General features: G+C 39.3%; 1 protein-coding gene across 1 annotated transcript in view; it reads right to left on the bottom strand.

Annotated features, from left to right (window-relative positions):
* Window positions 1-7,180: 7,180 nt before the first annotated feature.
* LOC126285107 (histidine protein methyltransferase 1 homolog) overlaps window positions 7,181-25,841 on the bottom strand; it is a gene marked incomplete at its 5' end in the record, with an annotated part of 54,430 nt that continues 35,769 nt past the window's right edge. Inside the window, one exon of the mRNA XM_049984431.1 lies at window positions 7,181-7,387. Within this exon, the coding sequence (XP_049840388.1) occupies window positions 7,341-7,387 (47 nt within the window). The remainder of the gene's footprint in view (window positions 7,388-25,841) is intronic.

Here is a 25,841-nt window from a genome sequence, read left to right on the forward strand (position 1 = left end):
TCATGCAGCATCAACAATGGCTTTCGTTTTTCCACTGACAAAACCATCTGTATGAATTTCTGGCAGTTCAGTTCGTTTCTTCCGCTGACTGTACATCTTGAGCATGTTGCTCTTCTGTTAATTGAAACTACAAAATTCCTGAGTCTCATGCTCATTAGGGAACTTTTTTGGTCCTCCCACATGTTTTACCTGGCAGCCTACTGTATGCAGTCCCTCAGTGTCCTACATATCCTCAGTGGTACTTCCTGGAGTGCAGATCGTACCACCCCTCCTCCGTTTGTACTGGCCCCTTGTCTGTTTGAAACTAGATTATGGGTGTTTTGTTTACGTATCTGCATGTGTGTCCCTCTTATGCCATCTTAATACTATACACCATTGTAGCATCTGTTTGGCCACTGGTGCCTTTCTCACTAGCCCGGTTGGAGTCTGTTTACAGGAGCTGCCAAACTACTGCTGTCCTAACACTTGGACTTTCTCCTCAGTTTGTCTGCATGTGTGGCTACCCATCAAAAATGCCTCCTTCTTTGACGACTCCTTTGATCGCCAGTATGGGTTGTGTCCTTCTTCTCTGTTACCTCCTGGGGTTCACTTTCGGCTCTTGCTCTGGAGCTTAACTTCCCCAGTTGGTGTAAACCCTTCACCACCTTGGCTAAGTGTGGTGGCCCATGTTCACCTTGGCCTTCATTCATTTGCTAAGGACACTACTCCAGCCTCACTCTATTGCCTTTACTTTCACAACCTTAGCATGAAACTTCACAATAGCACCTTTGTGTACACTGATGACTGTCAGATTAACCATGGTGTCGGGTGTGCCTTCGTCAATCGCACCGACGTTTTTTGGCATCGGCTTCCAGAACACTGCTCAGTATTTACAGCAGAGATTTTTGCCCTGTATCAGGCCATGCAGTACATCCGGCAACACAGGCTTTTCAGTTGCTCCAACTCTCTTGCCCTTCAAAGCCTCTGTGTGCTGTACCCCATCCATCCCTTAGTGCAGCAGGTCCAGGAGAGCTGTCACTTGTTCGCTCTTGATGGAGCCACTGCGATGTTTATATGGGTTCCTGGTCACATCGGTCTGACAACAGAAAATGAGGCTGCTGTCACTGCTGCCAAGACTGCAGTCCTCGTACCTTGGCTCGCTAGTTCTTACATTCCCTCCATCACCACTGGTGCTCCCTTCATGGGAACAAATTCCAGGATATTAAACCTCTCCCAGTGGCTTGGACAACCTCCTCTCTGCCCTCTCGCCATGAGGAGATCATTTTAGCTAGGTTGCATACTGAATACTGTCTATTTAGCCATCGCCATTTGTTAAGTGGTGCTCCCCCACCACTTTGTATTCACTCTGCTCAACCTTTGACAGTCCGCCATTTCCTGATGGAATGCCCTTTTTTTAACTCATTTGTGTTTGCCGTCTGAGTTATTGGCCGTTTTAGCAAACAATGTGCACATTTTACTTTTTATCCATGATAGCAGTATGGCAAAGGCCATTTAATTTTTAGTTCAGGACCTCCTTTTCTCTAGGGCATATTTTATAAACCTTCCTCCACATCCCTCTTCCATCATTTGGGATTAATGTGTTTTTAACTCCTCTCTTTGTCTTTGTGTTCTACAGTCTGACATGTCTTTGCACCCTAAAACAAAACAAAACATTATTTTTGCTTGTTGTGCATATCTTACATATCAGCTGAAATAGTTTTGTCATGGCTAGCTCTCCCAGGAATCTCAGAGAAACTGAGTGTGACATAGTGCACTCACTGAAAGTCCATTGTATGTAAATTTAACATTCATTTATCATTAATAATCAATCAAATTTAAAAACAAAGACCATTATTACAGATAAAAAGTGGAAAATGACAGCTATTCTGTCAGTCATAAGATTTACAATTGGTAATGAAACAACTTTGAAAAGTAATAAGCTCCTCCTGATATGTGGATAGAAAAAAATGAATGTATATATCACAGTGACAAACAAAATTGAATCCATAACCGAGTCTTCTTCATTGATTTGTATAATGAACGTACATGACCATCATGCAATTATACATGAATTTTAGTATTGTATTAGCATATTTTTTAACAATGGTATGTTTGACACTGTTATATTATCCAGTTTTTAAACTTAGAAAATAGATACTGCAAGGGCTCATACCAGTAAGTGACAAAGATTTGCCTCAACATGAGAGAGAGAGTTGCCCTGACTGGAAATACATACATGTGTAGCTGTTGCTTTAAACTACGAATCTTTTGATTTCTTTTATCAATGAGCTAGGATGTTCCTTAACCCTTTTTCTGAATTATGTTTTTTTTTTCTTTTGTTAAACTTCCCCTTTCTTCCTTGTTTATCATAAATAGTAAAAATAAGGTAAGTAAAGCAGATTGAAACTGTAAGTCTTTATAATGCCATTATCCTTACATAGGTGTAATTCGATTACAGCTTCTTCAACCTATCTCAACTGGTTTGAAATTTAATTCCAAAAGGAATTTGTGAGGTTAAATTTTCCCAATTTAATGTATGGTGCTATAAAACATTGAAATTTTTTGGTTAATATGATGAAGAGAATAATGCAACATATTTGGAGAGGACGCATTATGTAGAGAAGCCCAAATGGAGTACCCAGTCTGGTGAGCACATCCTATTTGGCAGTATGAAATGTGACTTGAATTAAGCTGTAGATATTAGGGATGAAATTGTTTGATCAGTTCTTTGTTGCATTCTGCGCATGTAGCATTGAAGATTTAGACTTAGAAATCCCATTTGCATTGTAGAACATATAGCTGATAGGAGAAGAAAAAATAATTTGTGAGGCAAGGAAATATTTCACTGCACACAAGCTTCAAATTGAAAAAAGGATCTGTATTATTTTGTGAGAAATAAGATGATTTCAATAATTAAGATTTTTGTGCTGTATAATTCTTAATGTGGCTACAGAGTGGTTACGTAATGCAGCACAACCGCAGAAAAAGCAGCAGATCTCTTGTTTCAAGTTTGATATAATGATACTTCTCACTGCACTACAGGAAGCTGCACTTAAACCTATTGCCAGGTATCAAAAAGGAAGAAAACATCACCTGTGGAAGCCTTCAGTGTAGGTTCAAATGAAGTAACACTTCCTTTGCATTTGCAAAAATTATTGAAGTAAAATACCAATGGGGAAAAAATATAATGTCAACAGAAAATCGATGCAAGAATTCAGTGACCTGTAAATGAGTAGTCTAATGTAATTATACACTGTTGAATTTGTCTGTGAGACAGCATAGTAGTCACGTGTTTCAGAAAGGAAAATTTGTATAATCTTCAAGACTGAAATCAAAATATTTGTAGGTGGGTCCATGGCACAAATATATGTGGAATGAAGTATGGATCACCATATTTTGTAACAAAAGCAAGCAGATTGGTACCATTGTAGCTGAATGTTACTTTGTAGTACTTGGTGGCTAATTAACGATGACTTGTCAGACTTACACACTAACAGTAGAACAGCATTAAAATTAATGGCAAGGAAGTTGCACAATAAAATTGATGGAGCATGAGTTTTGGAATAACTGGAGACTATATTCAGTAACATTAAGTAACAGATCAAGTTTAGGGACAGAAAGAGGTTTCAGTTGTCTCCCAACCTCACCTATATAGAAGGAGATTTTTAACAGGTTAGTTTTAATAGCTTGTTATAAGTAGTATAAGCATAGTAGTGGCAAGGCTACAAGCTGTAGATCCAAGTGGACATTAGTGTAAGTAAATAGATGCAAAGTATAAATAAGAACTATTACATATTACTGATGTTTGTAAAAGCAATGCTGTAGAATTGGAACAGTGATATATATCTTATTTTAGATATTATGTGAAAGGTTCTGTGTGTATCATACACCCATCCACTCTCTCTCTCTCTCTCTCTCTCTCTCTCTCTCTCTCTCTCTCTCTCTCACTCACTCCCTCTCTCCCTCCTCCTCCTCCCTCCCTCATCCCAACACCAATTCCTGCCCACAACGTGTAGAGAAGTAGTCAAAGTTTGTAGCTTTAGCAACATGGACTCAGTCTAAATGGAAGTCAAAGAAGGTTAAATGTCCTCTCAGCAACAAAGTCATTAGAGATGCAGCCACAATCAGACTGGAGAAGTATACTGGCTATCTGTGTCCTTATACAATTTAGGGAAACTGTGGAAAACCACAAGCAAGATTACCAGGTAGAAAATTTAACCCTGGTCTTCGTGAATGTAAGTCAAATGCCTCAGCTGCTGTGAGGAAGAAGAAATATTATGGTTTAATGTCCCATCAACAGTGACTTCATTAGTGTTGGAACACATCATCAAATTGGAAAGGATGGACAATGGAAATAGGCCGTGCTCTTTCAAAAGAACCATCTTGGCATTGGCTTAAGAAAGTTAGGTAAATTGGAGAAAATCTAAACCTACGTTGTTAGATGGTGATTTGAACTGCTGTCATACTGAATAATAGTCCAGTGTCAAACCACTGTGCAACCTTGATCAGTCATAATCTCACTACCTGTTTTGTACAACTTTGTGCACAACAATAAGGAGAGGTGGGCTACACAGTGATGCAGCAATTGTCATCGTAGGAAAGCTGGACAAGAGCAGAAATGATTAGCAAGCAAGTTAACACAGCAAACAGAAGATTTATTTAACTTGTATTTCTCCAAGTGAAGGAAGACTCATTGCAATTATCGTAGCAAGAAATAAAGTCCAGCTATCAGTGTCCAGAAGGAAGAGGCCTGCTGAGCATGAACAGTGGTATTGTAGTTAGGAGGCTCCAAGTACTAGTGGAGTGAGTGGCTGCCATTGAGGTGACAGAGGGCACTCATAGTACTGAGTGGGTGCACACCATTGTGGCTGCTGAATCCTGTCCAACTGCTATCGGTGTCAGATGGAAACATGCCATTCCATTACGAACTTCGTGACACCTGTGGGGTGGTATCGATATGTGATACCACACTACCAACTGTCTCAGCGAGAGCAATTAGCATTTCCTTTGATGCAAGTGGATATATCAGCATGATTGTACTTTAAGAAGATAAGCCAGTAACTGCTAATTGAACAAAGCTGGATATGCATGGGATTTTATCCCTCTATGACAAAGTATGCACTTTATAGGGTGGCCAAAATATTATTTTTTTAAAGTTCCAAATACATGCTATTGTGAATTCAGCTTAGAGACCACATAAATCCTAATGTGACTTTTTCTTTTTTTGTGTACCCAAAGGGGGGGGGGGGGGGATGCATCTCGTGTAATCTTCACAAGTGGATTTCGAGTGTACACCAGTGCATACATGTTGGTGAATACTTTGAAAAGATGAGAATGTATTATGAGTTTCCCAGTACTGTAAGTACAACCATTGTAAATTTCAGGCCCTGTGAAGTTTTCCAGTGGTTGTAGTTTTGAGAGGTCTGATGGAGAAAATGATATAATGCTTCCAAGCGAAGTGGCCCAATAGTTAAGACACTGGTGAAACTGGGTTGTAATCACAGACCAACCATTCTGGTTTATGATTTCTGTGGTTTCCTTTAGTTGCTTAAGGCCAGGGTGGCTCTCCTGAAAAGGACATAGCTTCTGTGTTCAACCAGAGCTTGTGTCCAGGAATGACTGATTAAGAAAATTTATCATGATTATGAAGGTGAGCAGATTAGCGCAAGTATCAATTGGCTGTTAATATACTTTATAGAAGTAAGTGCTCCCAATTGACATCAGCACTAGAATGATTTTTTCCTTCACCTTACTCCATTGATTGAAGTTACATAGGAAGAACAATTCTCAGAACCCTTTGTATAAGTGTGAATTTGTGTCATTTACTATTAAGGGGGTCATTATGCAGTCAGACAAATATGGTAGTGTTGGATCTCAGAATTTTGAGAATAAGGCTCTAATCAACAAAAATGTCTTTCTTGGAGCATTTCTCACAGGACTACAAATAAGGACATCATGTTGTCCTGTATTCATAATTTATCAAGATATTAATTATACATTGGAAGACTATTTCTCTCTATATATCATTTTGCTTTTTATTATTCTGTTTCCACTTATTCTAGATAGCAAGTAGCAGGTCATAAGTGATTGTCCTAACCCCAAATGTATGACTATTGCAGTAAATGAAATATTGTAAAATTTATTCTACTCTCTCATAGCACACAATAATTTTAAATTTTTTAAAGTGAAATATATTGTGCTTTGGGCTTTGCTTCTGAATACTGCATTCTGATTTTAAATTTACATCATTGTTTATACCATCCATTATTTTTTAATTTTTATTGAGTAAAAATTTAAAAATAATGGTAAATTAAGAGTACATCAATTGATAGGCATAATATGATATAGAATTTATGCAAAATTTAATTAGTTATTGAAATCGAGATACTTTTGGATACATCCAGCACGTTAATTTCAATTACTACATTTGATTACTAATGTTATCCTTTCGTACTTGCTTTGAAAGAAAGTAATAATGTTTTCCACATTGGTGCTATAAGATGACTAACTTGTTCTTACAATTTTCCCATGTGAACACAGTCATTAGGAACATTGTGCTTTGCAAACTTTTCTTCAGCATGTAATTAACTTTTCTTTAAGTACATAATTTTTGATGAAGTGGTAATTTGCCACCTAAAGTAACACATTTCAGTAGATAACACCGGGGTGGGGAGAATTTTCATTAGATAAAAGTTATACTACAAGTTCCCTCAGGTTTTTATTTAGTAAAGACAGTATTTTCTGCTGTATACTGTATGGCACAATTCATCTTACCTCAAATGCAGTTCTTGTTTTCTGAGAGAGGACTGTTGAACAGGACATTAAAACTCTAGTTACAAGACTTTGCCAATATGCTTACTGTGCCATAATTGTCCCCATATTCTTTGATGAGCATTTTATGCAATGTAACTGTTTCATTTGCTACACACACTTTGCCAATATGCTTACTGTGCCATAATTGTCCCCATATTCTTTGATGAGCATTTTATGCAATGTAACTGTTTCATTTGCTACACACACATCTATATAAATGAATCCTGTCTTATACCAAAGTGCTGCAGTGTCAGCCATTGTCAAGTATTCATTGGAAGTGGAGGAGAAAACAGAAAATCACCAAGATCATTGGTTTACTCAACTGCTGCTTTCACAACTTTATATATGCATACCATACCTATTTACAGCATTAATGAAGTCCAAAGTGTTGCAAATAAAAATTCATTTTATTCACTACTTATGCCAAAAGCTCATTTAAAATTAAATTATATACAATACTCATTTTTCATAACTGGTTCTGATGCAGGAGACAACGTTTACAGTTATTATGAAGATTTTCCTGTAGAGATGATGCACATAAGCTGGTTTTATCTATCTTTTTTGAAGGTAATTTTTAATATTTCTCGTTGCACACCTGTAATCAATCAGAAAATGTATAATTTTTAAAGTTTCTGTATGCTAAGGGTGATGCTGTCATTAAAAGGCAGCTGGTAAAGAAACATTAATTGAAATTCATTTTCCTATATTAAAGAAAAAGCAAAAAATAAAAAAAATTGCAATGACAAGTCAATTAAGTGCACACAAAAAATATGCAAATAAAGAAGTACTACATACACTTAACATTTGTGAAAGCTGTAATGTATGTAGGCTATACACAACCAAAAATGAATTTTTACCACAAATTAGCTACTCAGTGATCCACTGATGATTAAGATTACAGAAATGTACATAATCTCTGTACTGCATGTTTTTAACTCATAGGATTAAAGTGGCAATGTGCTAGCAAGAAATAGCTGTACCTTGGACAAACTGCAGACAAAAGTTGAAATTCTATTAACACCAGTATTGTGAAACTGTCCAGTTTGTCAAAATCATAATGTAAATGAAACTGGGTTTCCAGAAAATAAATATAATGCACTGAAATTATTCAGTGATTGTATTTCACTGAAAAAATACAGCAACCAGCCACTTTTTAATGCGTTTTTTATTTACGCCAATATGCATTTCGGGTTTGCACCCATCTTCAGCTGGCAAATTACATGGATCTTCAGTTACTACAGTAGTACAATCTCGACAGCAGTTTGGATGCTGCAGCAAGCCTGTGCAAAGCAACGACTCCAATCAGTTACTTCAATTTCGCGAGTTTAAAGTCACACACTATCAGCTGTTCATTTTACTTACTTTCTCCTCTCCTTGTTTTTTCCTGGCTTTTCTTCTTTTTTGCAACGACACAAACACTTTTTATCACGTATTTTGCACAGGTGCACTGCGTTATCCGCCATGTTGTCGACTGACAGTTTTTGTTTACATACAAATGGTTTATCTATGGACAGAGTTATATTTTCACGAAAGTTTTGAGGTTCTAAGATAAGCTATTGTTTTCTAAATATTGACTTGGCTGATAGAAGTAATCTAACATAACACATTTATACAAAGCAGTAATTCATACATTTACAATATAACAAAGATATAATTAAGATACCAGAATTAAGATTTTTATGTTTTTTACATGCATTTGCTGGGTTTATAACAGATTATGTTGTTTGTTGATTGTGCTTAGTAAGTGGTTTGATAAGTAGAGTGTGGAAGTTTTTTAGAAATATTCGGTTTGGCAGCTCTGTTTGGTCGTTAAGTATGTCAGAAGGGGATGCATGTTTATGTGAATAAATTTCGATTTCTTCTAGGAGGTTCATTCTTTTTCCTTTGTTGGCTAAGTGAACATCAACAGTCAAAGCAGAGCAGCGAAAATAGCTAAAGAAAGAAGTGAAATTATATGGCTCCAATCTGAAATCCGAAACCAACACAGAAAGAAGCAGTTTTTAAACCACCAGTTATATAGATTACATTTAGAGCTAGGTAAACAACTTACTCCTACACAATTCAACCATGCATTAGATTTTGTCACTATAATAGCTATGAAAGAACAGCATAAAGTCAGATGTAGGCATAACAATAAGTTGAAAAAGCTTATGTCACAAATTCCTAAGGTGAATGACAAACTACCTCCCACTAATCATAAATTCTCCAAACGTCTAGTAAATTCAACTAACATCATCTTCAGTGATAAAGAAGTAAGTTTGCTGAATAAAGGGCTTCAACATAATATCACCCCATCTCTGACTGAAAATAATATTAAAGAATTAATAGTAGGCACCAAAATAGCCTGTGATACTGCAAAACTAACTCAGAATGATCAGATTGCCATAGGCCACAAAGTTAACAATTTTATCACCAAACAAATAGAGAAAGCAAATAATAAGAATAGTATAAAACACCATGACAGAACAATACTTAAAAGTGTTAATAAGAAACTAAGTGACAGTAAAGCTTTAGTAGTAAAAGCAGATAAAAGCAATGCTATTGTTGTAATGTATGAAAGTGAATATGTAAGAAAAACCATTGAATTTTTCAGTAATAATAATATAGTAGAAATTAAGTCTGATCCCACTCTTAAGTTACAGAATAAACTTAAAAATATGATGAAAAAAAGTAATTTCCTCTTAAATGAAAAAGATATACATGAATGCACTGTTATGAACCCTTATGCACCACGTCTACGAGCACAACCTAAGACCCATAAAGTTAACTGTCCCATACGTCCAATTGTTAATTCTCGGAGCAGCCCAACTTATAAAATCAGCAAGAAACTGAATGAGATCCTTAGCAACACATTCAAATTTGAAGAGACATACTCAGTAAAGAACAGTTATGAACTTATTAATTGTCTAAAGGAAATTCAGATTCCTGATACTGCTAGGTTTGCATCACTTGACATCACAAACCTCTACACAAACATACCCGTCAAAGAAACAATAGAAATAATTAAAAACAATTTACTTAAACATAAAAATTTGGCATTACCAGAAATATATGAATTCATTGATCTATTAACACTAGTACTATCACACAACTATTTTTCTTTTAATAACAAAATGTACCAGCAGAAAGAGGGTCTGGCTATGGGTAGCTGCCTTGCCAGTTTGCTAGCAGATATTTTCATCAATAACTTAGAATGTAAATTTTTTAAAGAAAACCCCCAGATGGTAAACAAGATAATTTATTACAGAAGGTATGTTGATGATATAATAGTCTTATTTGATGGCACTGCAGAAGAAATTGATAACCTTGCAAAAGAAATGAATAAAATGCATCAGAACATCATCTTCACTGTAGAACACCAAACAGAAGTAGGTTTAAATTTTCTGGATCTCTGCATAAGTAGCTCCAACAACAAACACAAATTTAAAGTATACAGAAAACCAACATACACAGATAACACAATTAATAAGTCATCCTGCCACCCGGATCAACATAAGACGGCTTCATACAGAGCAATGCTAAACAGAATGCACAAAATACCACTACAACCAGCTGACCAAATAGAAGAACTAAACACCATCAAAGCAATTGCTTACAATAATGGTTACAATCCAAAATTAATAGATGAACTAAACTATAAGATAAATCCCCACATAAACAAACACAATAACAAAACTACATTAAAGAATACCACAACACAGGCAAAAGAAAAATATGTAAGCTTGCCATTTGTAGGAAAGCTGTCATATAAAATAGCAAACTTGTTCCGAGGAACAGATATCAAAATCAGCTACTATACAAATAACAAAATAAAGGACAAAGCTATCCATAACATTAAAAATAATACCAAACCGTACAATCAATCAGGAATATACAAACTTAACTGCAACTCATGTCCAAAAACATACATAGGTCAAACAGGGAGAAACTTCAGCATACGGTTTCGAGAACACATGGATGCTCTTCGTTTAAAAAACTTACATAAATCCACATTCGCCCAACATGTAGCAGAAGAAGAACATCAAGTAACAGACATATCCCATAACCTACAAGTTCTCCACTTAGCCAACAAAGGAAAAAGAATGAACCTCCTAGAAGAAATCGAAATTTATTCACATAAACATGCATCCCCTTCTGACATACTTAACGACCAAACAGAGCTGCCAAACCGAATATTTCTAAAAAACTTCCACACTCTACTTATCAAACCACTTACTAAGCACAATCAACAAACAACATAATCTGTTATAAACCCAGCAAATGCATGTAAAAAACATAAAAATCTTAACTCTGGTATCTTAATTATATCTTTGTTATATTGTAAATGTATGAATTACTGCTTTGTATAAATGTGTTATGTTAGATTACTTCTATCAGCCAAGTCAATATTTAGAAAACAATAGCTTATCTTAGAACCTCAAAACTTTCGTGAAAATATAACTCTGTCCATAGATAAACCATTTGTATGTAAACAAAAACTGTCAGTCGACAACATGGCGGATAACGCAGTGCACCTGTGCAAAATACGTGATAAAAAGTGTTTGTGTCGTTGCAAAAAAGAAGAAAAGCCAGGAAAAAACAAGGAGAGGAGAAAGTAAGTAAAATGAACAGCTGATAGTGTGTGACTTTAAACTCGCGAAATTGAAGTAACTGATTGGAGTCGTTGCTTTGCACAGGCTTGCTGCAGCATCCAAACTGCTGTCGAGATTGTACTACTGTAGTAACTGAAGATCCATGTAATTTGCCAGCTGAAGATGGGTGCAAACCCGAAATGCATATTGGCGTAAATAAAAAACGCATTAAAAAGTGGCTGGTTGCTGTATTTTTTCAGTGAAATACTATTATCCACGGCCACGGAGCTCAACAGTCCAAATAAAATGGACAAATTGTTATTCAGTGATTACTTCCTCACAGTGACAGGCTACTTTCAAGTAACAGCATTCTTGTGCAAAGGTACGAATCCAGGTTGGCCTCACACTTCTGATGACATGATGGAAAGAATTTGCGAAATGTTTGAACAGAGTTTACGAAAGTCTATTCACCATGCAAACAGAGAACTGGCAATGCCTCATATGACTTGTCTGGTAAATGTTAAAGTGTGGTTTGGTCTATAAACCACACAGACTATAATAAGTGCAATATCATCCTCTGCTAGAGGATATGGAATATGATACATTTTTACCATGGATAATTTTCAGTGGTGAAACATCATATTGTGTTAGCAGTAAAGTGAACTGACATAATGTGTGCATGTGGGAACTCCAGAACCCTCATGACATTACTGAGCATGGAAGAGACTCAAATAAAGTAAATGTTTTTTGTGGTATTTCCTGTGAAAAATGTATGGTCCCTCCTTCTTTTAGGAATACACAGCGATTTGAATAATCTGTCTTCAAATGCTGCAGAACTGTGTTTTTCACAACTTCAGGAGGACTACGATGAACTCATTTTCCAACAGGATGGACCTCCTCCAAGCTCGCACTACAACATACATAAGTTTATCACTGACACACTGCCTCAACGCTGGACAGGGCACGGATCCCAAGACATGGTCTGCATTCTTGGCCTTCAAGATCACCAGACACGACTCCATGTAATATTTTATTGTGGGGATATGTGAAGCAAAGTATGTTCATCTCCCCTTTACGTTCTGACATAGAAATACTGAAGAACAAAATAACAGCCACTACAACTTCTGTAAAAGCAGATACAGTGTGTAAGCTATCGTCTACAGGTTGTTCGTGCTGCTACTAGTGGACACACAGGGCATTTGTAACAGCATAGCTAAAACTTAAAGGTTATTTTGCAATTCATCCATGTTTGTAGCATATTTTTATAAATAAATATACCTGTGCATGCATCTGTATTACATTTACGTCAGCAAACACTGCAAAATAGTAGACAGTTTGAAACATGCAATTCTTCGGTTGTTTTTGTGGTCTTCAGTCCTGAGACTGGTTTGATGCAGCTCTACATGCTACTCTATCCTGTGCAAGCCTCTTCATCTCCCAGTACCTACTGCAGCCTACATCCTTCTGATCTGCTTAGTGTATTCATCTCTTGGTCTCCGTCTACGATTTTCACCCTCCACACTGCCCTCCAGTACTAAATTGGTGATCCCTTGATGCCTCAGAACATGTCCTACCAACCGATCCCTTCTTCTAGTTAAGTTGTGCCACAATTCTATTCAATACCTCCTCATTAGTTATGTGATCTACCCATCTAATCTTCAGCATTCTTCTGTAGCACCACATTTCGAAAGCTTCTATTCTCTTCTTGTCTAAATTATTTATCGTCCATGTGTCACTTCCATACATGGCTACACTCCTTCAGGAGATTACAAAATGTATTGGATCACTGAAAAGTGCTAATTTCTCTGGCTATGACAATATTAAATCTCCCATGCCTGATCTTCCAGTTACCCACCACCTCCCAAAGTCTCACCATCCAGCCTTGAGGAGCATTCCCCTTGTAACTCAGTATTACCCAGGACTGGAGCAACTGAATTACGTTCCCTGCCACAATTTGCCTACCTCTCATTGTGCCCTTCATTAAGCTATGTCCTGCCCACTATCCTTCCTACCCCTCCCATAGTGGTATTCCACCGTACACGCAACCTACAAAATATACTCGTCCATCCCTACACAACCCCTGCTCCCAATCCCTTGCCTAATGGCTGATATCATTGTAATAGATTTAGATGCAACAAGACCTGTCCCATACATCCTTCCCCCCCCCCCCCCCCTCCTATCACAACTTTCCCATGAAAGGCAGGGATACCTGTGAAACCAGTCATGTGGTCTACAAGCTAAGCTGCTACCACTGTGCTGCATTCTATGTCGGCATGACAACCAATAGGCTGTCTGTCTGCATGAATGGCCACTGATAAACAGTGGCCAAGAAACAACTGGATCACCCTGTTGCTGAGAAAACCATCCAATATGACATTCTTAATTTCAATGACTGCTTCACAGTCTGTGCCATATTCATCCTTCCACCAACATCAGCTTTTCTGAACTGCACAGGTGTCTGAAATATGTTCTACGTTCGCATAACCCCCCCTGCCTCAACCTTCGTTTGTCATAGTCCTCAACCATGTAGATCCTTTGTTGTTCCCATTCCAGCACTACACAACCCTCTATTCCACCAACACACCTAGTCTTTTTATTTTTCCCCTTTTCCGCTACCCTCCTCTACCTCTGCCTAATGTCCTGACTGCACCTACCTTCCCTACCCTCTCTCCACCTCGTTGTGCCTGCAAGCTCCCCAGCAGCTCTTTACCATTCCCCACCCCTACCCTGCTATCCCTCCCCCTCCCCATCCCAGCCTCCTCCTTGCTCCCAACCAGTTGCCTTTCCCATCATGCACTGCTGCAGCTGCCAGAGACTGTGTGTGTGTGTGTGTGTGTGTGTGTGTGTGTGTGTGTGTGTGTGTGTGTGTGTGTGTGTGTGTCGTCTATTATTGACAAAGGCCTTGTTAGCCAAAAGCTTATTTGTGACTGCCTATCTGCAACTCAGCATCTCCGTTAAATGGTGAGTAGCACCTATCCTTTTCATAATATTGTTAGACTCACGATAAGCAATTTCAAACAAACATCAATGACCTGCTACAATCAGATGTAGGCATTTATGGTCATGCAATAAATGTGAAACATCTTTGGTGGGAGCTGGATAAAAAAGTAAAATGGAGTCAATACATAAATAAACCTTTCAGGAAGTTCAGTTTAACATGTTTTGCACTTCAAACTATCTCTTTTGATTATGCTTGATATTACCTTCTGCAGCATTGCACTGACTTAACTGAAAGGAGCAATAAGAGTAATGCATAAAGCAAATAGCTGCACATCTTGCAGAGGCATCTTTAAGGTTCTTCTAATTCTTATACTCCTTGATAATTATCACTGCTGATAATAAAGAATATCTTTCAGGTAGACTGAGATTTTTAGAATCACAATACAAGATTAAAAAAGTTTTATTTGGATTCTACCTATATGCTATTTACAATGTTGCAAAGGTGTTCAACAGACTCGCTTCTAAAATAAAGCAAGAAATTGGGAATAGCAACCATTTCAAAAGAAAATTAAAAATATACCGTAGTAGCCACTTCTACATATTATTTGAATGTCCAGATTATAGGACTAAAATGCTATGTTAGCTGATGGCAAGTAGCAATGTTTATTGTATAGATGCAAGACAAATGGTAGTTTGTTGTAAACAGGACTCTGTTGTTATGGATGAACATAACCATTACGCTTCAAAAATAACTGTTTGTTCACATAAATAATTTAACAGGGTGAAGGTAACAACATGTCAAAGGATAATTCCCACCTTCAGAAAAACTGGTGTTGGAGCAAAGGGTCCAAATAGTCTGGATCGTGAAGCAGCCATTGAAATCAAGCATGTTGTTCTCAGCAGCATGCTCTGGCACTTGTCATCAACTCTGCTCTTGGACACAGTTTGAAGGTTCCCATTAAGTTTAGTTGGTAGTCATGTCAACATAAAATTTTGTTCAGAAATTATGCCAAAGTTTTCACAGCTGGCCCTGCTTTGACAAGATAAGCCTGTGACAGGACTGGAGTAGGATGTACTGGTTGGGTGTATGAAACAGATTTTGCACCTGGATGGTCCACTGTGGTATGATGTGGTACAAGGAAGGGCTAGGTTATCATGCATATATTGATACGATAGCGAACTGTGGGGAGGGTTCAGGATTGTAGGTTGGATGTTCCTGGCAAACAGTACGTTTAGGTTGATGCAGTCTGTGGTGATATAGGGGAAATGAGGGAGAGGGAGGGCGGTGCATCTTTGCAGCTGAGAGTGGTCACAGTATTTGGTGTGTATGTGGATATGGCACAGGAAAACTGTCTGTGAACTAGATTTTGGGGACAGTGCCTGCTTTTGAAAACCTCTGTAAGAACCTCAACAGAATGTGCAGGGATGGGATGTCCATGAGTAGTCAGACTAAAGAGAAAGTTCTTTTGATGCAGAATGGATGGCAACTACTAAAATACAGGTATTGTTGGTGGTTAGCGGGCTTGACATGGTCACAGGTTTAGAGGGATGCATCACAGAGATTGACGTCAATGTCCGGGAAAGTGGCATGTTGGGCTGAGGAGGAAAAGGCAAAGTGAATGGAAGAAAAAGTTCAAGCTGTGGAAGAATGATGATGGGATGTCTTTGTGGCCCTGTGTCCAGATCATAAAGATATAATCAATGTACCTGAGTGAGACAAGGGGTTTGGTATTATATAGATGTCCCATAAAGAAGTTGTCATAGGTGGGTGCCATGCAGAACGTTCGTGTCTGTCCACAAATTTATTTGTGTATCTTCTCCTCAAAGGAGAAGTAGTTAAGTATAGGGCTGCATATAGTTAGATGTATAAGGAATGAGATGGTGGATTCAGAGTCAGTAGGACACCACGAGAGGTAGTGTTCGATAGTGGCAAGGAGCACGAGAGATGTTAGTATGTAGCGAGATATTGTGAACTATGATGATTAGGGATCCAGGTGGTAATGGGTTGTGGATGGGAAGGAAACTGTTTGTGTCTTTTATAAGGGAGCTTAGGCTGTGGGGAATTGTTTGGAGGTGTTGGTCAACAAGAGCTGAGATATTTCAGTGTGAACACTCACCAACTACAGTGAAGTGCCAGGACTGTTACATTTATGGATTTTAGGCAGCATGCAGAAGGTGAGTGTGCAGGGAATGGTTGGGAAGAAGAGGCAAATGGATTCGGAACAGATCTTCTGGAATGAGCCTAAGGACTTCAGTATGGATTGGATGCTATTCAATTTCTGGGTTGATATCACTATGGCACGGCTTGTAGGTGAAGGTAGTCATACAGTTGGCAAATGCTTTCTGTCATGTGATCACTATGGTGCAGCCTGTCTGCAGGGAGGATGATTAAATTGGGGGTCTGTGTTGAGGTTGTGGAGATGTTATTGCCTCTGTTGAGATATTTGTGTTCCAGGAAAGGGATCTGGAACAGGATGGTGAAGCCAAGCTGGAGGTAAGGAATTCTTAAAAGGTTACCAAGCAGTGGTTGGGTGGGATTGGCAAGGAAGGAGGGTTGTAGCTGGATGGCAGTATGAGCTGCTTGAGGCAATGGTCAATACTAGTACTGAGTTGGAGAGATTGGTGGCAAGGAAGTGTTTCTATTGTAGGGATTGGGAGAGGGAGTGTAAGCCTTTAACAAGTCCAGTTCATGATTAGACATGGTTGAGAAGTGGAAGGTGAGGTCTTGTTTGATAGGACTGGATTCTTCTGTAAGATTGAGAGATCTTTGGTGGATAATTTGACAGCAGTGTTTTGGGTTTGTTTAGGTTCTGGGTTGTGTGGGATGTTTGGAGGGAGTTTTGGGGGTTGTAGAAGAAGGAAGAGGTCAGCAAGTAGTATTTGGATGCTATGAGGGTAGGATGGGCAATAATGAGTAGTAGTGTTCCGTGGCAGCAATATATAGTAATATCAATAAACTGAACACTGTTGCAGCTGGTGTCTGGAGTGCTCCAAGAGTTGGAAGACAAGGATTTAATTTGAGAGATATGCAGTTGGGACTGCACAGTAACAATATCATGCAGAGTGGTTCACAGATGCCATTATTGTGGTGATTTCTTTTCCCTAGTAACAGGTTAGTGGGGCACAGGGATCAGAAGAAATTGGAGTTTTGAAGATTATTGTGAAGGGACAGGTGGCATCCAGAGATGGAATTTTTTCATGGTTAGACCATTCCAGGGAGAGGAGGTGGGGGCTGGGGGTGGGAGAAATTCCATAGCATATGCAGCATTTAAGGAACAGGATTTGGGAGTGGGTTTCAAGTAGGGATAGGGATACTTTCCTGAAATGATGTACTGAGAAATCCATTGCCCAGTGTGCTGAAGATCTTATTGAGATCTTCACAGACTTGCACTATCAACCAAACATAGTCTGCAGACATATTTCCCGTGTAATTTGACCCCCCCCCCTACCCCCCTCAGTCCTCTGACCACTCCCAAGAACTAGTCGCAAAGGAGGATCCTCCTCATCACCCAATATCACCATGGACTGCTTTCAGCATTAGGCTAACACATGGATTTGCCTGTCAGCTTAAAGCAGTATTGTCTTTCCTCACCATTCAACTGACACTTGTGTCTTCAGAGAATGAACTGATGGCATATGGGTGTACTAGGAGCGTGGTTCATATTCAAGTGCTTCCCAGTCAAACCTACAAAAAGGGTTCTCTTACACTTACATATGCATTTTTCAACAAACTTCTGGAGTACTGTACTGACCGAGATGTATCCACTTCCAGAAGTTTTCCATTTTGTGTATTTCCAGGTGTCAGGAACTCTTACTTTCTGTGATTTATGTGTACACAGTTTACACTTATAAAATTGGTATTGTTGAAGAAGCAGACTTACAACTAAAAGAATCATGATAGCTAATGAAACTTCCTGGCAGATTAAAACTGTGTGCCCGACCGAGACTTGAACTCGGGACCTTTGCCTTTCGCGGGCAAGTGCTCTACCATCTGAGCTACCGAAGCACGACTCACGCCCGGTACTCACAGCTTTACTTCTGCCAGTATCCGTCTCCTACCTTCCAAACTTTACAGAAGCTCTCCTGCGAACCATGCAGAACTAGCACTCCTGAAAGAAAGGATATTGCGGAGACATGTCTTAGCCACAGCCTGGGGGATGTTTCCAGAATGTTTCTGGAGCCACATATTAACCATACATTAGGAAAGCATGCATCAAACAATACTTCAGTAAATAAAATATACACTTGTTCTACTGCAGACTTAAACAGGCCAATGGGTCATTGTAATATAAGTTCTAAAAATTATGACAATTTCATGAAAGCTTTTTTGTGTGTTTTTAAAGTCTGCCATAAAAAATTACAAGGATAATAAAATCAACACCTGTTGGTATAAAAGCACCAAGTGATAAAAAAGACGCAATGAACTAAACACACAGATTTTATGAACTACGTAAAACAGTAATTAGATGGGTGGTAAAGGCAACAAAAGAAACAGTGCACACACCAAATTCATTCTGAACCATACAAAAAGTCCACAAATCTCTAAAATTAAATTAAGTGATAATTTCAAAACCTTCAGAAACAGAGCAGAATATTTCAATGAATTATTTTTTATAAATATATCAGAATGAGATGTTGATGTAACGTGTTACCTAGGTAATGTCCACCTCTTCAATTTCAATACCCACTAGAATAATTAAAATAGTTCCTAGTTGAAAATCAGAACCCCTGTCTGTAATAATTAGTCAGTCATTTGGTGCAGAATGTGTCCCAGATGCTCTAAACTATGTGCAAAGGAAGATTCAGTAAGCTACCAACCAGTAAATCTCCTCCAAGTATTTGAAAAAATTGTTGCAACAGAGATCCTAAATTTCATGGCAAAATTTAATATCATCACATTAAACTTGTGCAAGCATCCAGAAAGGGAAGAGTACAATAAGAGCCATCAAAAAAATTCTCTGAGAAAATTTGTTTATCTTTGGACAAGGCCCAAAAAGTCAGGAATTTTCTGTGACCTATCAAGGGCTTTTGACTGTAAACCAGTGCCTACTACTCCATAAATTAGGTACATATGGAATTAACAATAGCGAAATGGGTCAAATCATATTCGATAGATAGAAAGCAAAGTAGTGTTGTAATATCAGGTATAAGAACTTATTTCTCAGACTGGAAAATTATTTTATGGGGAGCCCCAAAAGTTCCATTCTACGTCTCCAGTGATGCATGCACATACTTTAAAAAGCCCGCATGTGGCAGTGCTATGTCATCCACAAAAGGTGCCCAGACTTTTGTTTATGGGTTGGGGTTCACCATCAGAGCCCACCATGGGCCCCAGTCTATTTAAGGCTATCCGAACTATGTTCGACCTCAGTTATCTACGTGTATTGCTACAGCTCTTTATGAACACAATTGGTTCCTGATGAATGTTACTTAAATACTGAGTAAAGTTGTGTTCAGTCTACTGGTTGTGTTGCACTTATACCTAATTACAACACGATTGGTGATGAGTGTGGTCCCAATCTCCGCAAATTTCTGCTCTGGTTGGTCCTCCATTTATTCAAACAATGGCTGATGGTGTTACAGAGTACATTTTATGTCAGTTGGCCGAACAGGAAGAGTCATTCGACACAGCATTGCACCACCAATCACAGGTACTTTGATCATTGGCTTCTGCTTTATCTAATCGGCACACTCCTCAGTCTGTGTTACCTGCTGTTTTGCCCTCCACAGCACCTGTGCTTTATCTGCCTCCCTTATCTACATACGATTAGTCTGTTGAGGAATGGGATGCATACCAGAAACGTCTGCGACAACAGCTTCAAGCTTGTGGGATTACTGATGCTATTTTATGTCATGGCTTGTACCTTTCATGGGTATCACCAAGAATGTTTCAAGTCCTATGTCAACTTTCTTCTTTGCAGGATCCTTCTTCTTTAATGTCTGACCAAATGTGTGAACTTCTTTCAAAATACTACTGTAAGCCCACCCACATCTTCGCATCCCGGGCTGAGTTTACCGCTGTAGGAAGCAACCACATCAGTCCTATTGAGCATGGGCGCCTGAACTCCATGAGTTAAGTCTTAATCGTTGTTTTGTGTCCGTGCATAAGGAGCTGTATGCTGATCAGATGGTGAAAGATGCTATCATTTGTTTAGTTCCGGATCGTGAGCTGCGAAAGCAACGCCTCTATGGTGAAAACCCATCCCTCTCCAAGGTTTTAGCTATTGCACAGCCATTTGAGGTGCTTTGGGTAACCGAACTGAGTCATGGTGTGAGGTATCAGCAATCCAACCTTCTCCTCCACACTGAACTTCAAATAGTTCGCAGAAGGAAGACAAGGTCACAGTGGTCCACACATGATCACAGCATCAAGGTGGCTGGCTTCGCTCCCAGGAGTAGCCTCACCAACACAGTAAACAGGTCAATAAACAGCAATGGACACTTTTCACTCTCCCATCCCACCTTTATTGTTTCATTAACAATGAGTGCCTAGACTGCCCAAAACAGTGGGCTACCTGTCATAATTGCAACAAAAAAGGTCACATTGCATCTATTTGTAATGCAGAAATTCAACATCATAATTCTAATGTGGATATGTTTGTAAACATTGTATTGGCTAATTCTGTTGTACAAAACAAGCTTTTCATTGCTGTGATGGATTTTTGTAAAGTACATCACATGCATACAAGTACAGGAGCTGCAGTAACCTTGTTAAACTCATAAACTTATATGGCTTTGTCTCCTCTCCACTTCTCCCTGTGTCACGGAAGTTAATAAATTACAATAAACAGAGCATTCCTATTCTTGGCCGATTCCCTACCCCAGTGACCGACAAGGCAATAGGCCAGACATTTCTTGTTGTAAATAATGCATGTATAGAGAATCTTTTTGGATTAGATGCTTTTAAGGTGTTTGCTTTTACCATTTCAGATGAAGTGAATTTAGTGTCTAAGTAAGTGCCGTATACACAGTGTTCTGAGTTTCCTTCTTTGTTCTCTCCTGGAATGGGGTGTGCCAACAATTTTCAAGTGCACATTACATGAAACATTCTGCTCGGTCTTGTTTTTTCAGGGTCCATTTGGTTCCAGTGGCACTCATGGAACAAGTCAAAGATGAATTATATCTCCACACGGAATATGGCACTGTTCAGCCTATTGTGTCAAGTAAATGATCTACCACCCCTTAGTCATAGTAAAGAAACTTTCGCACTGGTTATGCGCCTGCAATGATTTTAAAGTTTCTGTGAAAGCACAGTGTATAGTGGATACATCCCAATTTGCCCAGACAAACTCTTAGCGAAATTATCAGGTGGTCAATATTTCTCAAAAATTGACTTGTCGATTTCTTTTTTACAACTCCCTTTAGATACAGAGTCACAACATATGTTAGTTGTCAATATCCCTTTTGACCTGTACCTATACTTGCTGTTGTCTTTTCTGGTCTCTAACACTCCCGAATTTTTCAATATTTTTTGGAACAAGTTAAAGCGACTTTGGCAGGTTGTGGAAATGATTTGGATGACATTGTAGTTTCCGGTACCTCTACCGAGAATCATTTACACAATCCCTGTACTCTTGTTTTTTCTGTCCCACAAGAGGCCAGGTTAAAGTTTAATTTAGGAAAATGTCAATTTTTTTCAACCTTCTATCATTTCTGTTGGGTTTGAAGTTTCTCGTGAGGGTCTAAAATCCCTGCATCAACAAGTTTCTGCTGTTGTATCACTTCCACACCCCTATGTCAGTCAAAGAACTTCAGGTTTTTCCAAGCAAGTCACCTACTACCATAAATTTAAGCCTGGGGCAGCAACAATCGCACAGCCGTTACATGCATGTTCTCAGTTTTGTTAGTCGCCAGCTTGTGAAACTGCATTTTCTACCCTTAAGATCATGTTATAATCTGCACCTAGTAGTTACTTACCAACCATGCCTCCATCTGGTCCTTGCTTCACAGTAGAGGTTGGGGGCAGTACTGGCTCATAGATGTCCCAATGCCTCCAAGCGGCCTATTGCTTATGGCTAAAAAATGCTGACTTCTGCTCAAAATAGAAAGCTTTTGCCATTGTATATGCTGCGAAGAAATTCCGTGTTTTCCTCTATGGTACCAAATTCCACCTGGCCACTGTTCACAAACCATTGCTTTCCTTATTCAGATAAAGTGGCACATTGCATTCAATGCTCCGCTCTTTTCCTTTTGAATTACAGCTACGAAATTCATTTCCACCCTATGAATCACCACGTGGATGCCGATGCTTTGTCCCACTACTGGTCAGTGCAGACATGAGATTTGATCATTAGAAATTGCTTTGTTTCCACATTGATGGAGTGCCACACAGCAGACGGTTGACAGTTTTCCTGTAACTAGCACATGGATTGTGAAGGTTGTAGCTTTGTATACCATTTTGTAGTAGGTCATAACATTCGAAAAACATGGTTGGCCGGATTCACCACCTTCCTGTGCGGCCAACCCCCTCCTTAATTATTACATCTTTTAGACAAGGATTACGCAGTCCCTCACGTAGCGATCCCCCAGTGCTTCATTTGGAGGCTCTCCATTTTTTATATGCAGACCACTGGAGTGTGTCAAGCACAAAATCACTGACCTGTCAACATCTACATCTACATTTATACTCTGCAAGCCACCCAATGGTGTGTGCCGGAGAGCACTTTACGTGCCACTGTCATTACCTCCCTTTCCTGTTCCAGTCGCGTATGATTCGTGGGAAGGACTGCCGGAAAGCCTCAGTGCGCGCTCGAATCTCACTAATTTGACATTCATGATCTCCTCGGGAGGTATAACTAGGGGGAAGCAATATACTGAATACCTCATCCAGAAACGCACCCTCTCGGAACCTGGATAGCAAGCTACACCGCGATGCAGAGCGCCTCTCTTGCAGAGTCTGCCACTAGAGTTTGCTAAACATCTCCGTAACACTGTTACACTTACCAAATAACCCTGTGATGAAACGCGCCGCTCTTCTTTGGATATTCTGTATCTCCTCCGTCAACCCAACCTGGTACAGAACCCACACTGATGAGCAATACTCAAGTATAGGTCGAACGAGTGTTTTGTAAGCCACCTCCTTTGTTGATGGACTGCGTTTTCTAAGGACTCTCCCAATGAACCTCAACCTGGCACCCGCCTTACCAACAATTAATTTTATATGATCGTTCCACTTCAAATCATTCCACATGCATACTCCCAGATATTTTACAGAGGTAACTGTTAGCAGTGTTTGTTCCGCCATCATATAATCATACAATAAAGGATCCTTCTTTGTATGTATTCGCAATACATTACATTTGTCTATGTTAAGGGTCAGTTGCCACTCCCTGCACCAAGTGCCTATCCGCTGCAGTTCTTCCTGCATTTCGCTACAATTTTCCAATGCTGCAACTTCTTCTTTGTATACATCCACGAAAAGCCGCATGGAACTTCCGACAGCATCTACTAGGTCATTTATATATATTGTGAAAAGCAATGGTCCATAACATTCCCCTGTGGCACGCTAGAGGTTACTTTAATGTCTGTAAACGTCTCTCCATTGAGAACAACATGCTGTGTTCTGTTTGCTAAAAACTCTTCAATCCACCCACACAGCTGGTCTGATATTCTGTAGGCTCTTACTTTGTTTATCAGGCGACAGTGCGGAACTGTATCGAACGCCTTCCAGAAGTCAAGGAAAATGGCATCTACCTGTGAGCTTGTATCTAATATTTTCTGGATCTCGTGAAAAAATAAAGCGAGTTGGGTCTCACACGATCGCTGTTTCCGGAATCCATGTTGATTCCTACAGTGTAGATTCTGGGTTTCCAGAAATCACATGAAACGCGAGCAAAAAACATGTTCTAAAATTCTACAACAGATCGATGTCAGAGATAAAGGCTATAGTTTTACACATCTGCTTGATGACCCTTCTTGAAGACTGGGACTAACTGTGCTCTTTTCCAATCATTTGGAACCTTCCGTTCCTCTAGAGACTTGCGGTACACGGCTGTTAGAAGGGGGGCAAGTTCTTTCGCGTACTCTGTGTAGAATAGAATTGGTATCCCATCAGGTCCAGTGGACTTTCCTCTGTTGAGTGATTTCAATTGCTTTTCTATTCCTTGGACACTTATTTCAATGTCAACCATGTTTTCATTTGTGCGAGGGTTTAGAGAAGGAACTGTAGTGCGGTCTTCCTCTGTGAAACAGCTTTGGAAAAAGGTGTTTAGTATTTCAGCTTTACGAGTGTCATCCTCTGTCTCAATGCCATCATCATCCCAGAGTGTCTGGATATGCTGTTTCGATTCACTTACTGATTTAACGTAAGACCAGAACTTCCTAGGATTTTCTGTCAAGTCGGTACATAGAATTTTACTTTCGAATTCAGTGAATGCTTCACGCATAGCCCTCCTTACGCTAACTTTGACATCATTTAACTTCTGTTTGTCTGAGAGGTTTTGGCTGTGTTTAAACTTGCAGTGAAGCTCTCTTTGTTTTCGCAGTAGTTTTCTAACTTTGTTGTTGGATGACGGTGGGGTTTTCCCATCCCTAACAGTTTTAGTCAGCACGTACCTGTCTAAAACACATTTTACGATTGTCTTGAACTTTTTCCATAAACACTCAACATTGTCAGTGTCGGAACAGAAATTTTTGTTTTGATCTGTTAGGTAGTCTGAAATCTGCCTTCTATAACTCTTGCTAAACAGATAAACCTTTCTCTCTTTTTTTATATTCCTCTTTACTTCCATATTCAGGGATGCTGCAATGGCCTTATTATCACTGATTCCCTGTTCTGTGCTTACAGAGTCGAAAAGTTCGGGTCTGTTTGTTATCATTAGGTCCAAGATGTTATCTCCACGAGTCGGTTCTCTGTTTAATTGCTCAAGGTAATTTTTGGATAGTGCACTCAGTATAATGTCACTCGATGCTCTGTCCCATCCTAAACATCTGAGTAAATTGAAATCCCCACCTAAGACTAAAACATGCTGAGAAAATTTATGTGAAATGTATTCCAGATTTTCTCTCAGTTGTTCTGCCACTAATGCTGCTGAGTCAGGAGGTCGGTACAAGGAGGCAATTATTAACCTAGCTCGGTTGTTGAGTGTAACCTCCACCCATAATAATCCACAGGAACTATCCACTTCTACTTCACTACAGGATAAACTACTACTAACAGCGACAAACACGCCACCACCGGTTGCATGCAGTCTATCCTTTCTAAACACCGTCCGTGCCTTTGTAAAAATTTCGGCAGAATTTCTCTCTGGCTTCAGCCAGCTTTCCATACCTGTAACGATTTCAGCTTCGGTGCTTTCTATCAGCGCTTGAAGTTCCGGTACTTTACCAACGCAGTTCGACAGTTTACAATTACAATACCGATTGCTGCTTGGTCCCCGCACGTCCTGACTTTGCCCCTCACCCTTTGAGGCTGTCGCCCTTTCTGTACTTGCCCGAGGCCATCTAACCTAAAAAAAACTGCCCAGTCCACACCACACAACCCCTGCTACCCATGTAGCCACCTGCTGTGTGTAGTGGACTCCTGACCTATCCAGCAGA

Source organism: Schistocerca gregaria, chromosome 8, assembly GCF_023897955.1.
Source record: "Schistocerca gregaria isolate iqSchGreg1 chromosome 8, iqSchGreg1.2, whole genome shotgun sequence".
Taxonomy (NCBI): Eukaryota; Metazoa; Arthropoda; class Insecta; order Orthoptera; family Acrididae; genus Schistocerca; species Schistocerca gregaria.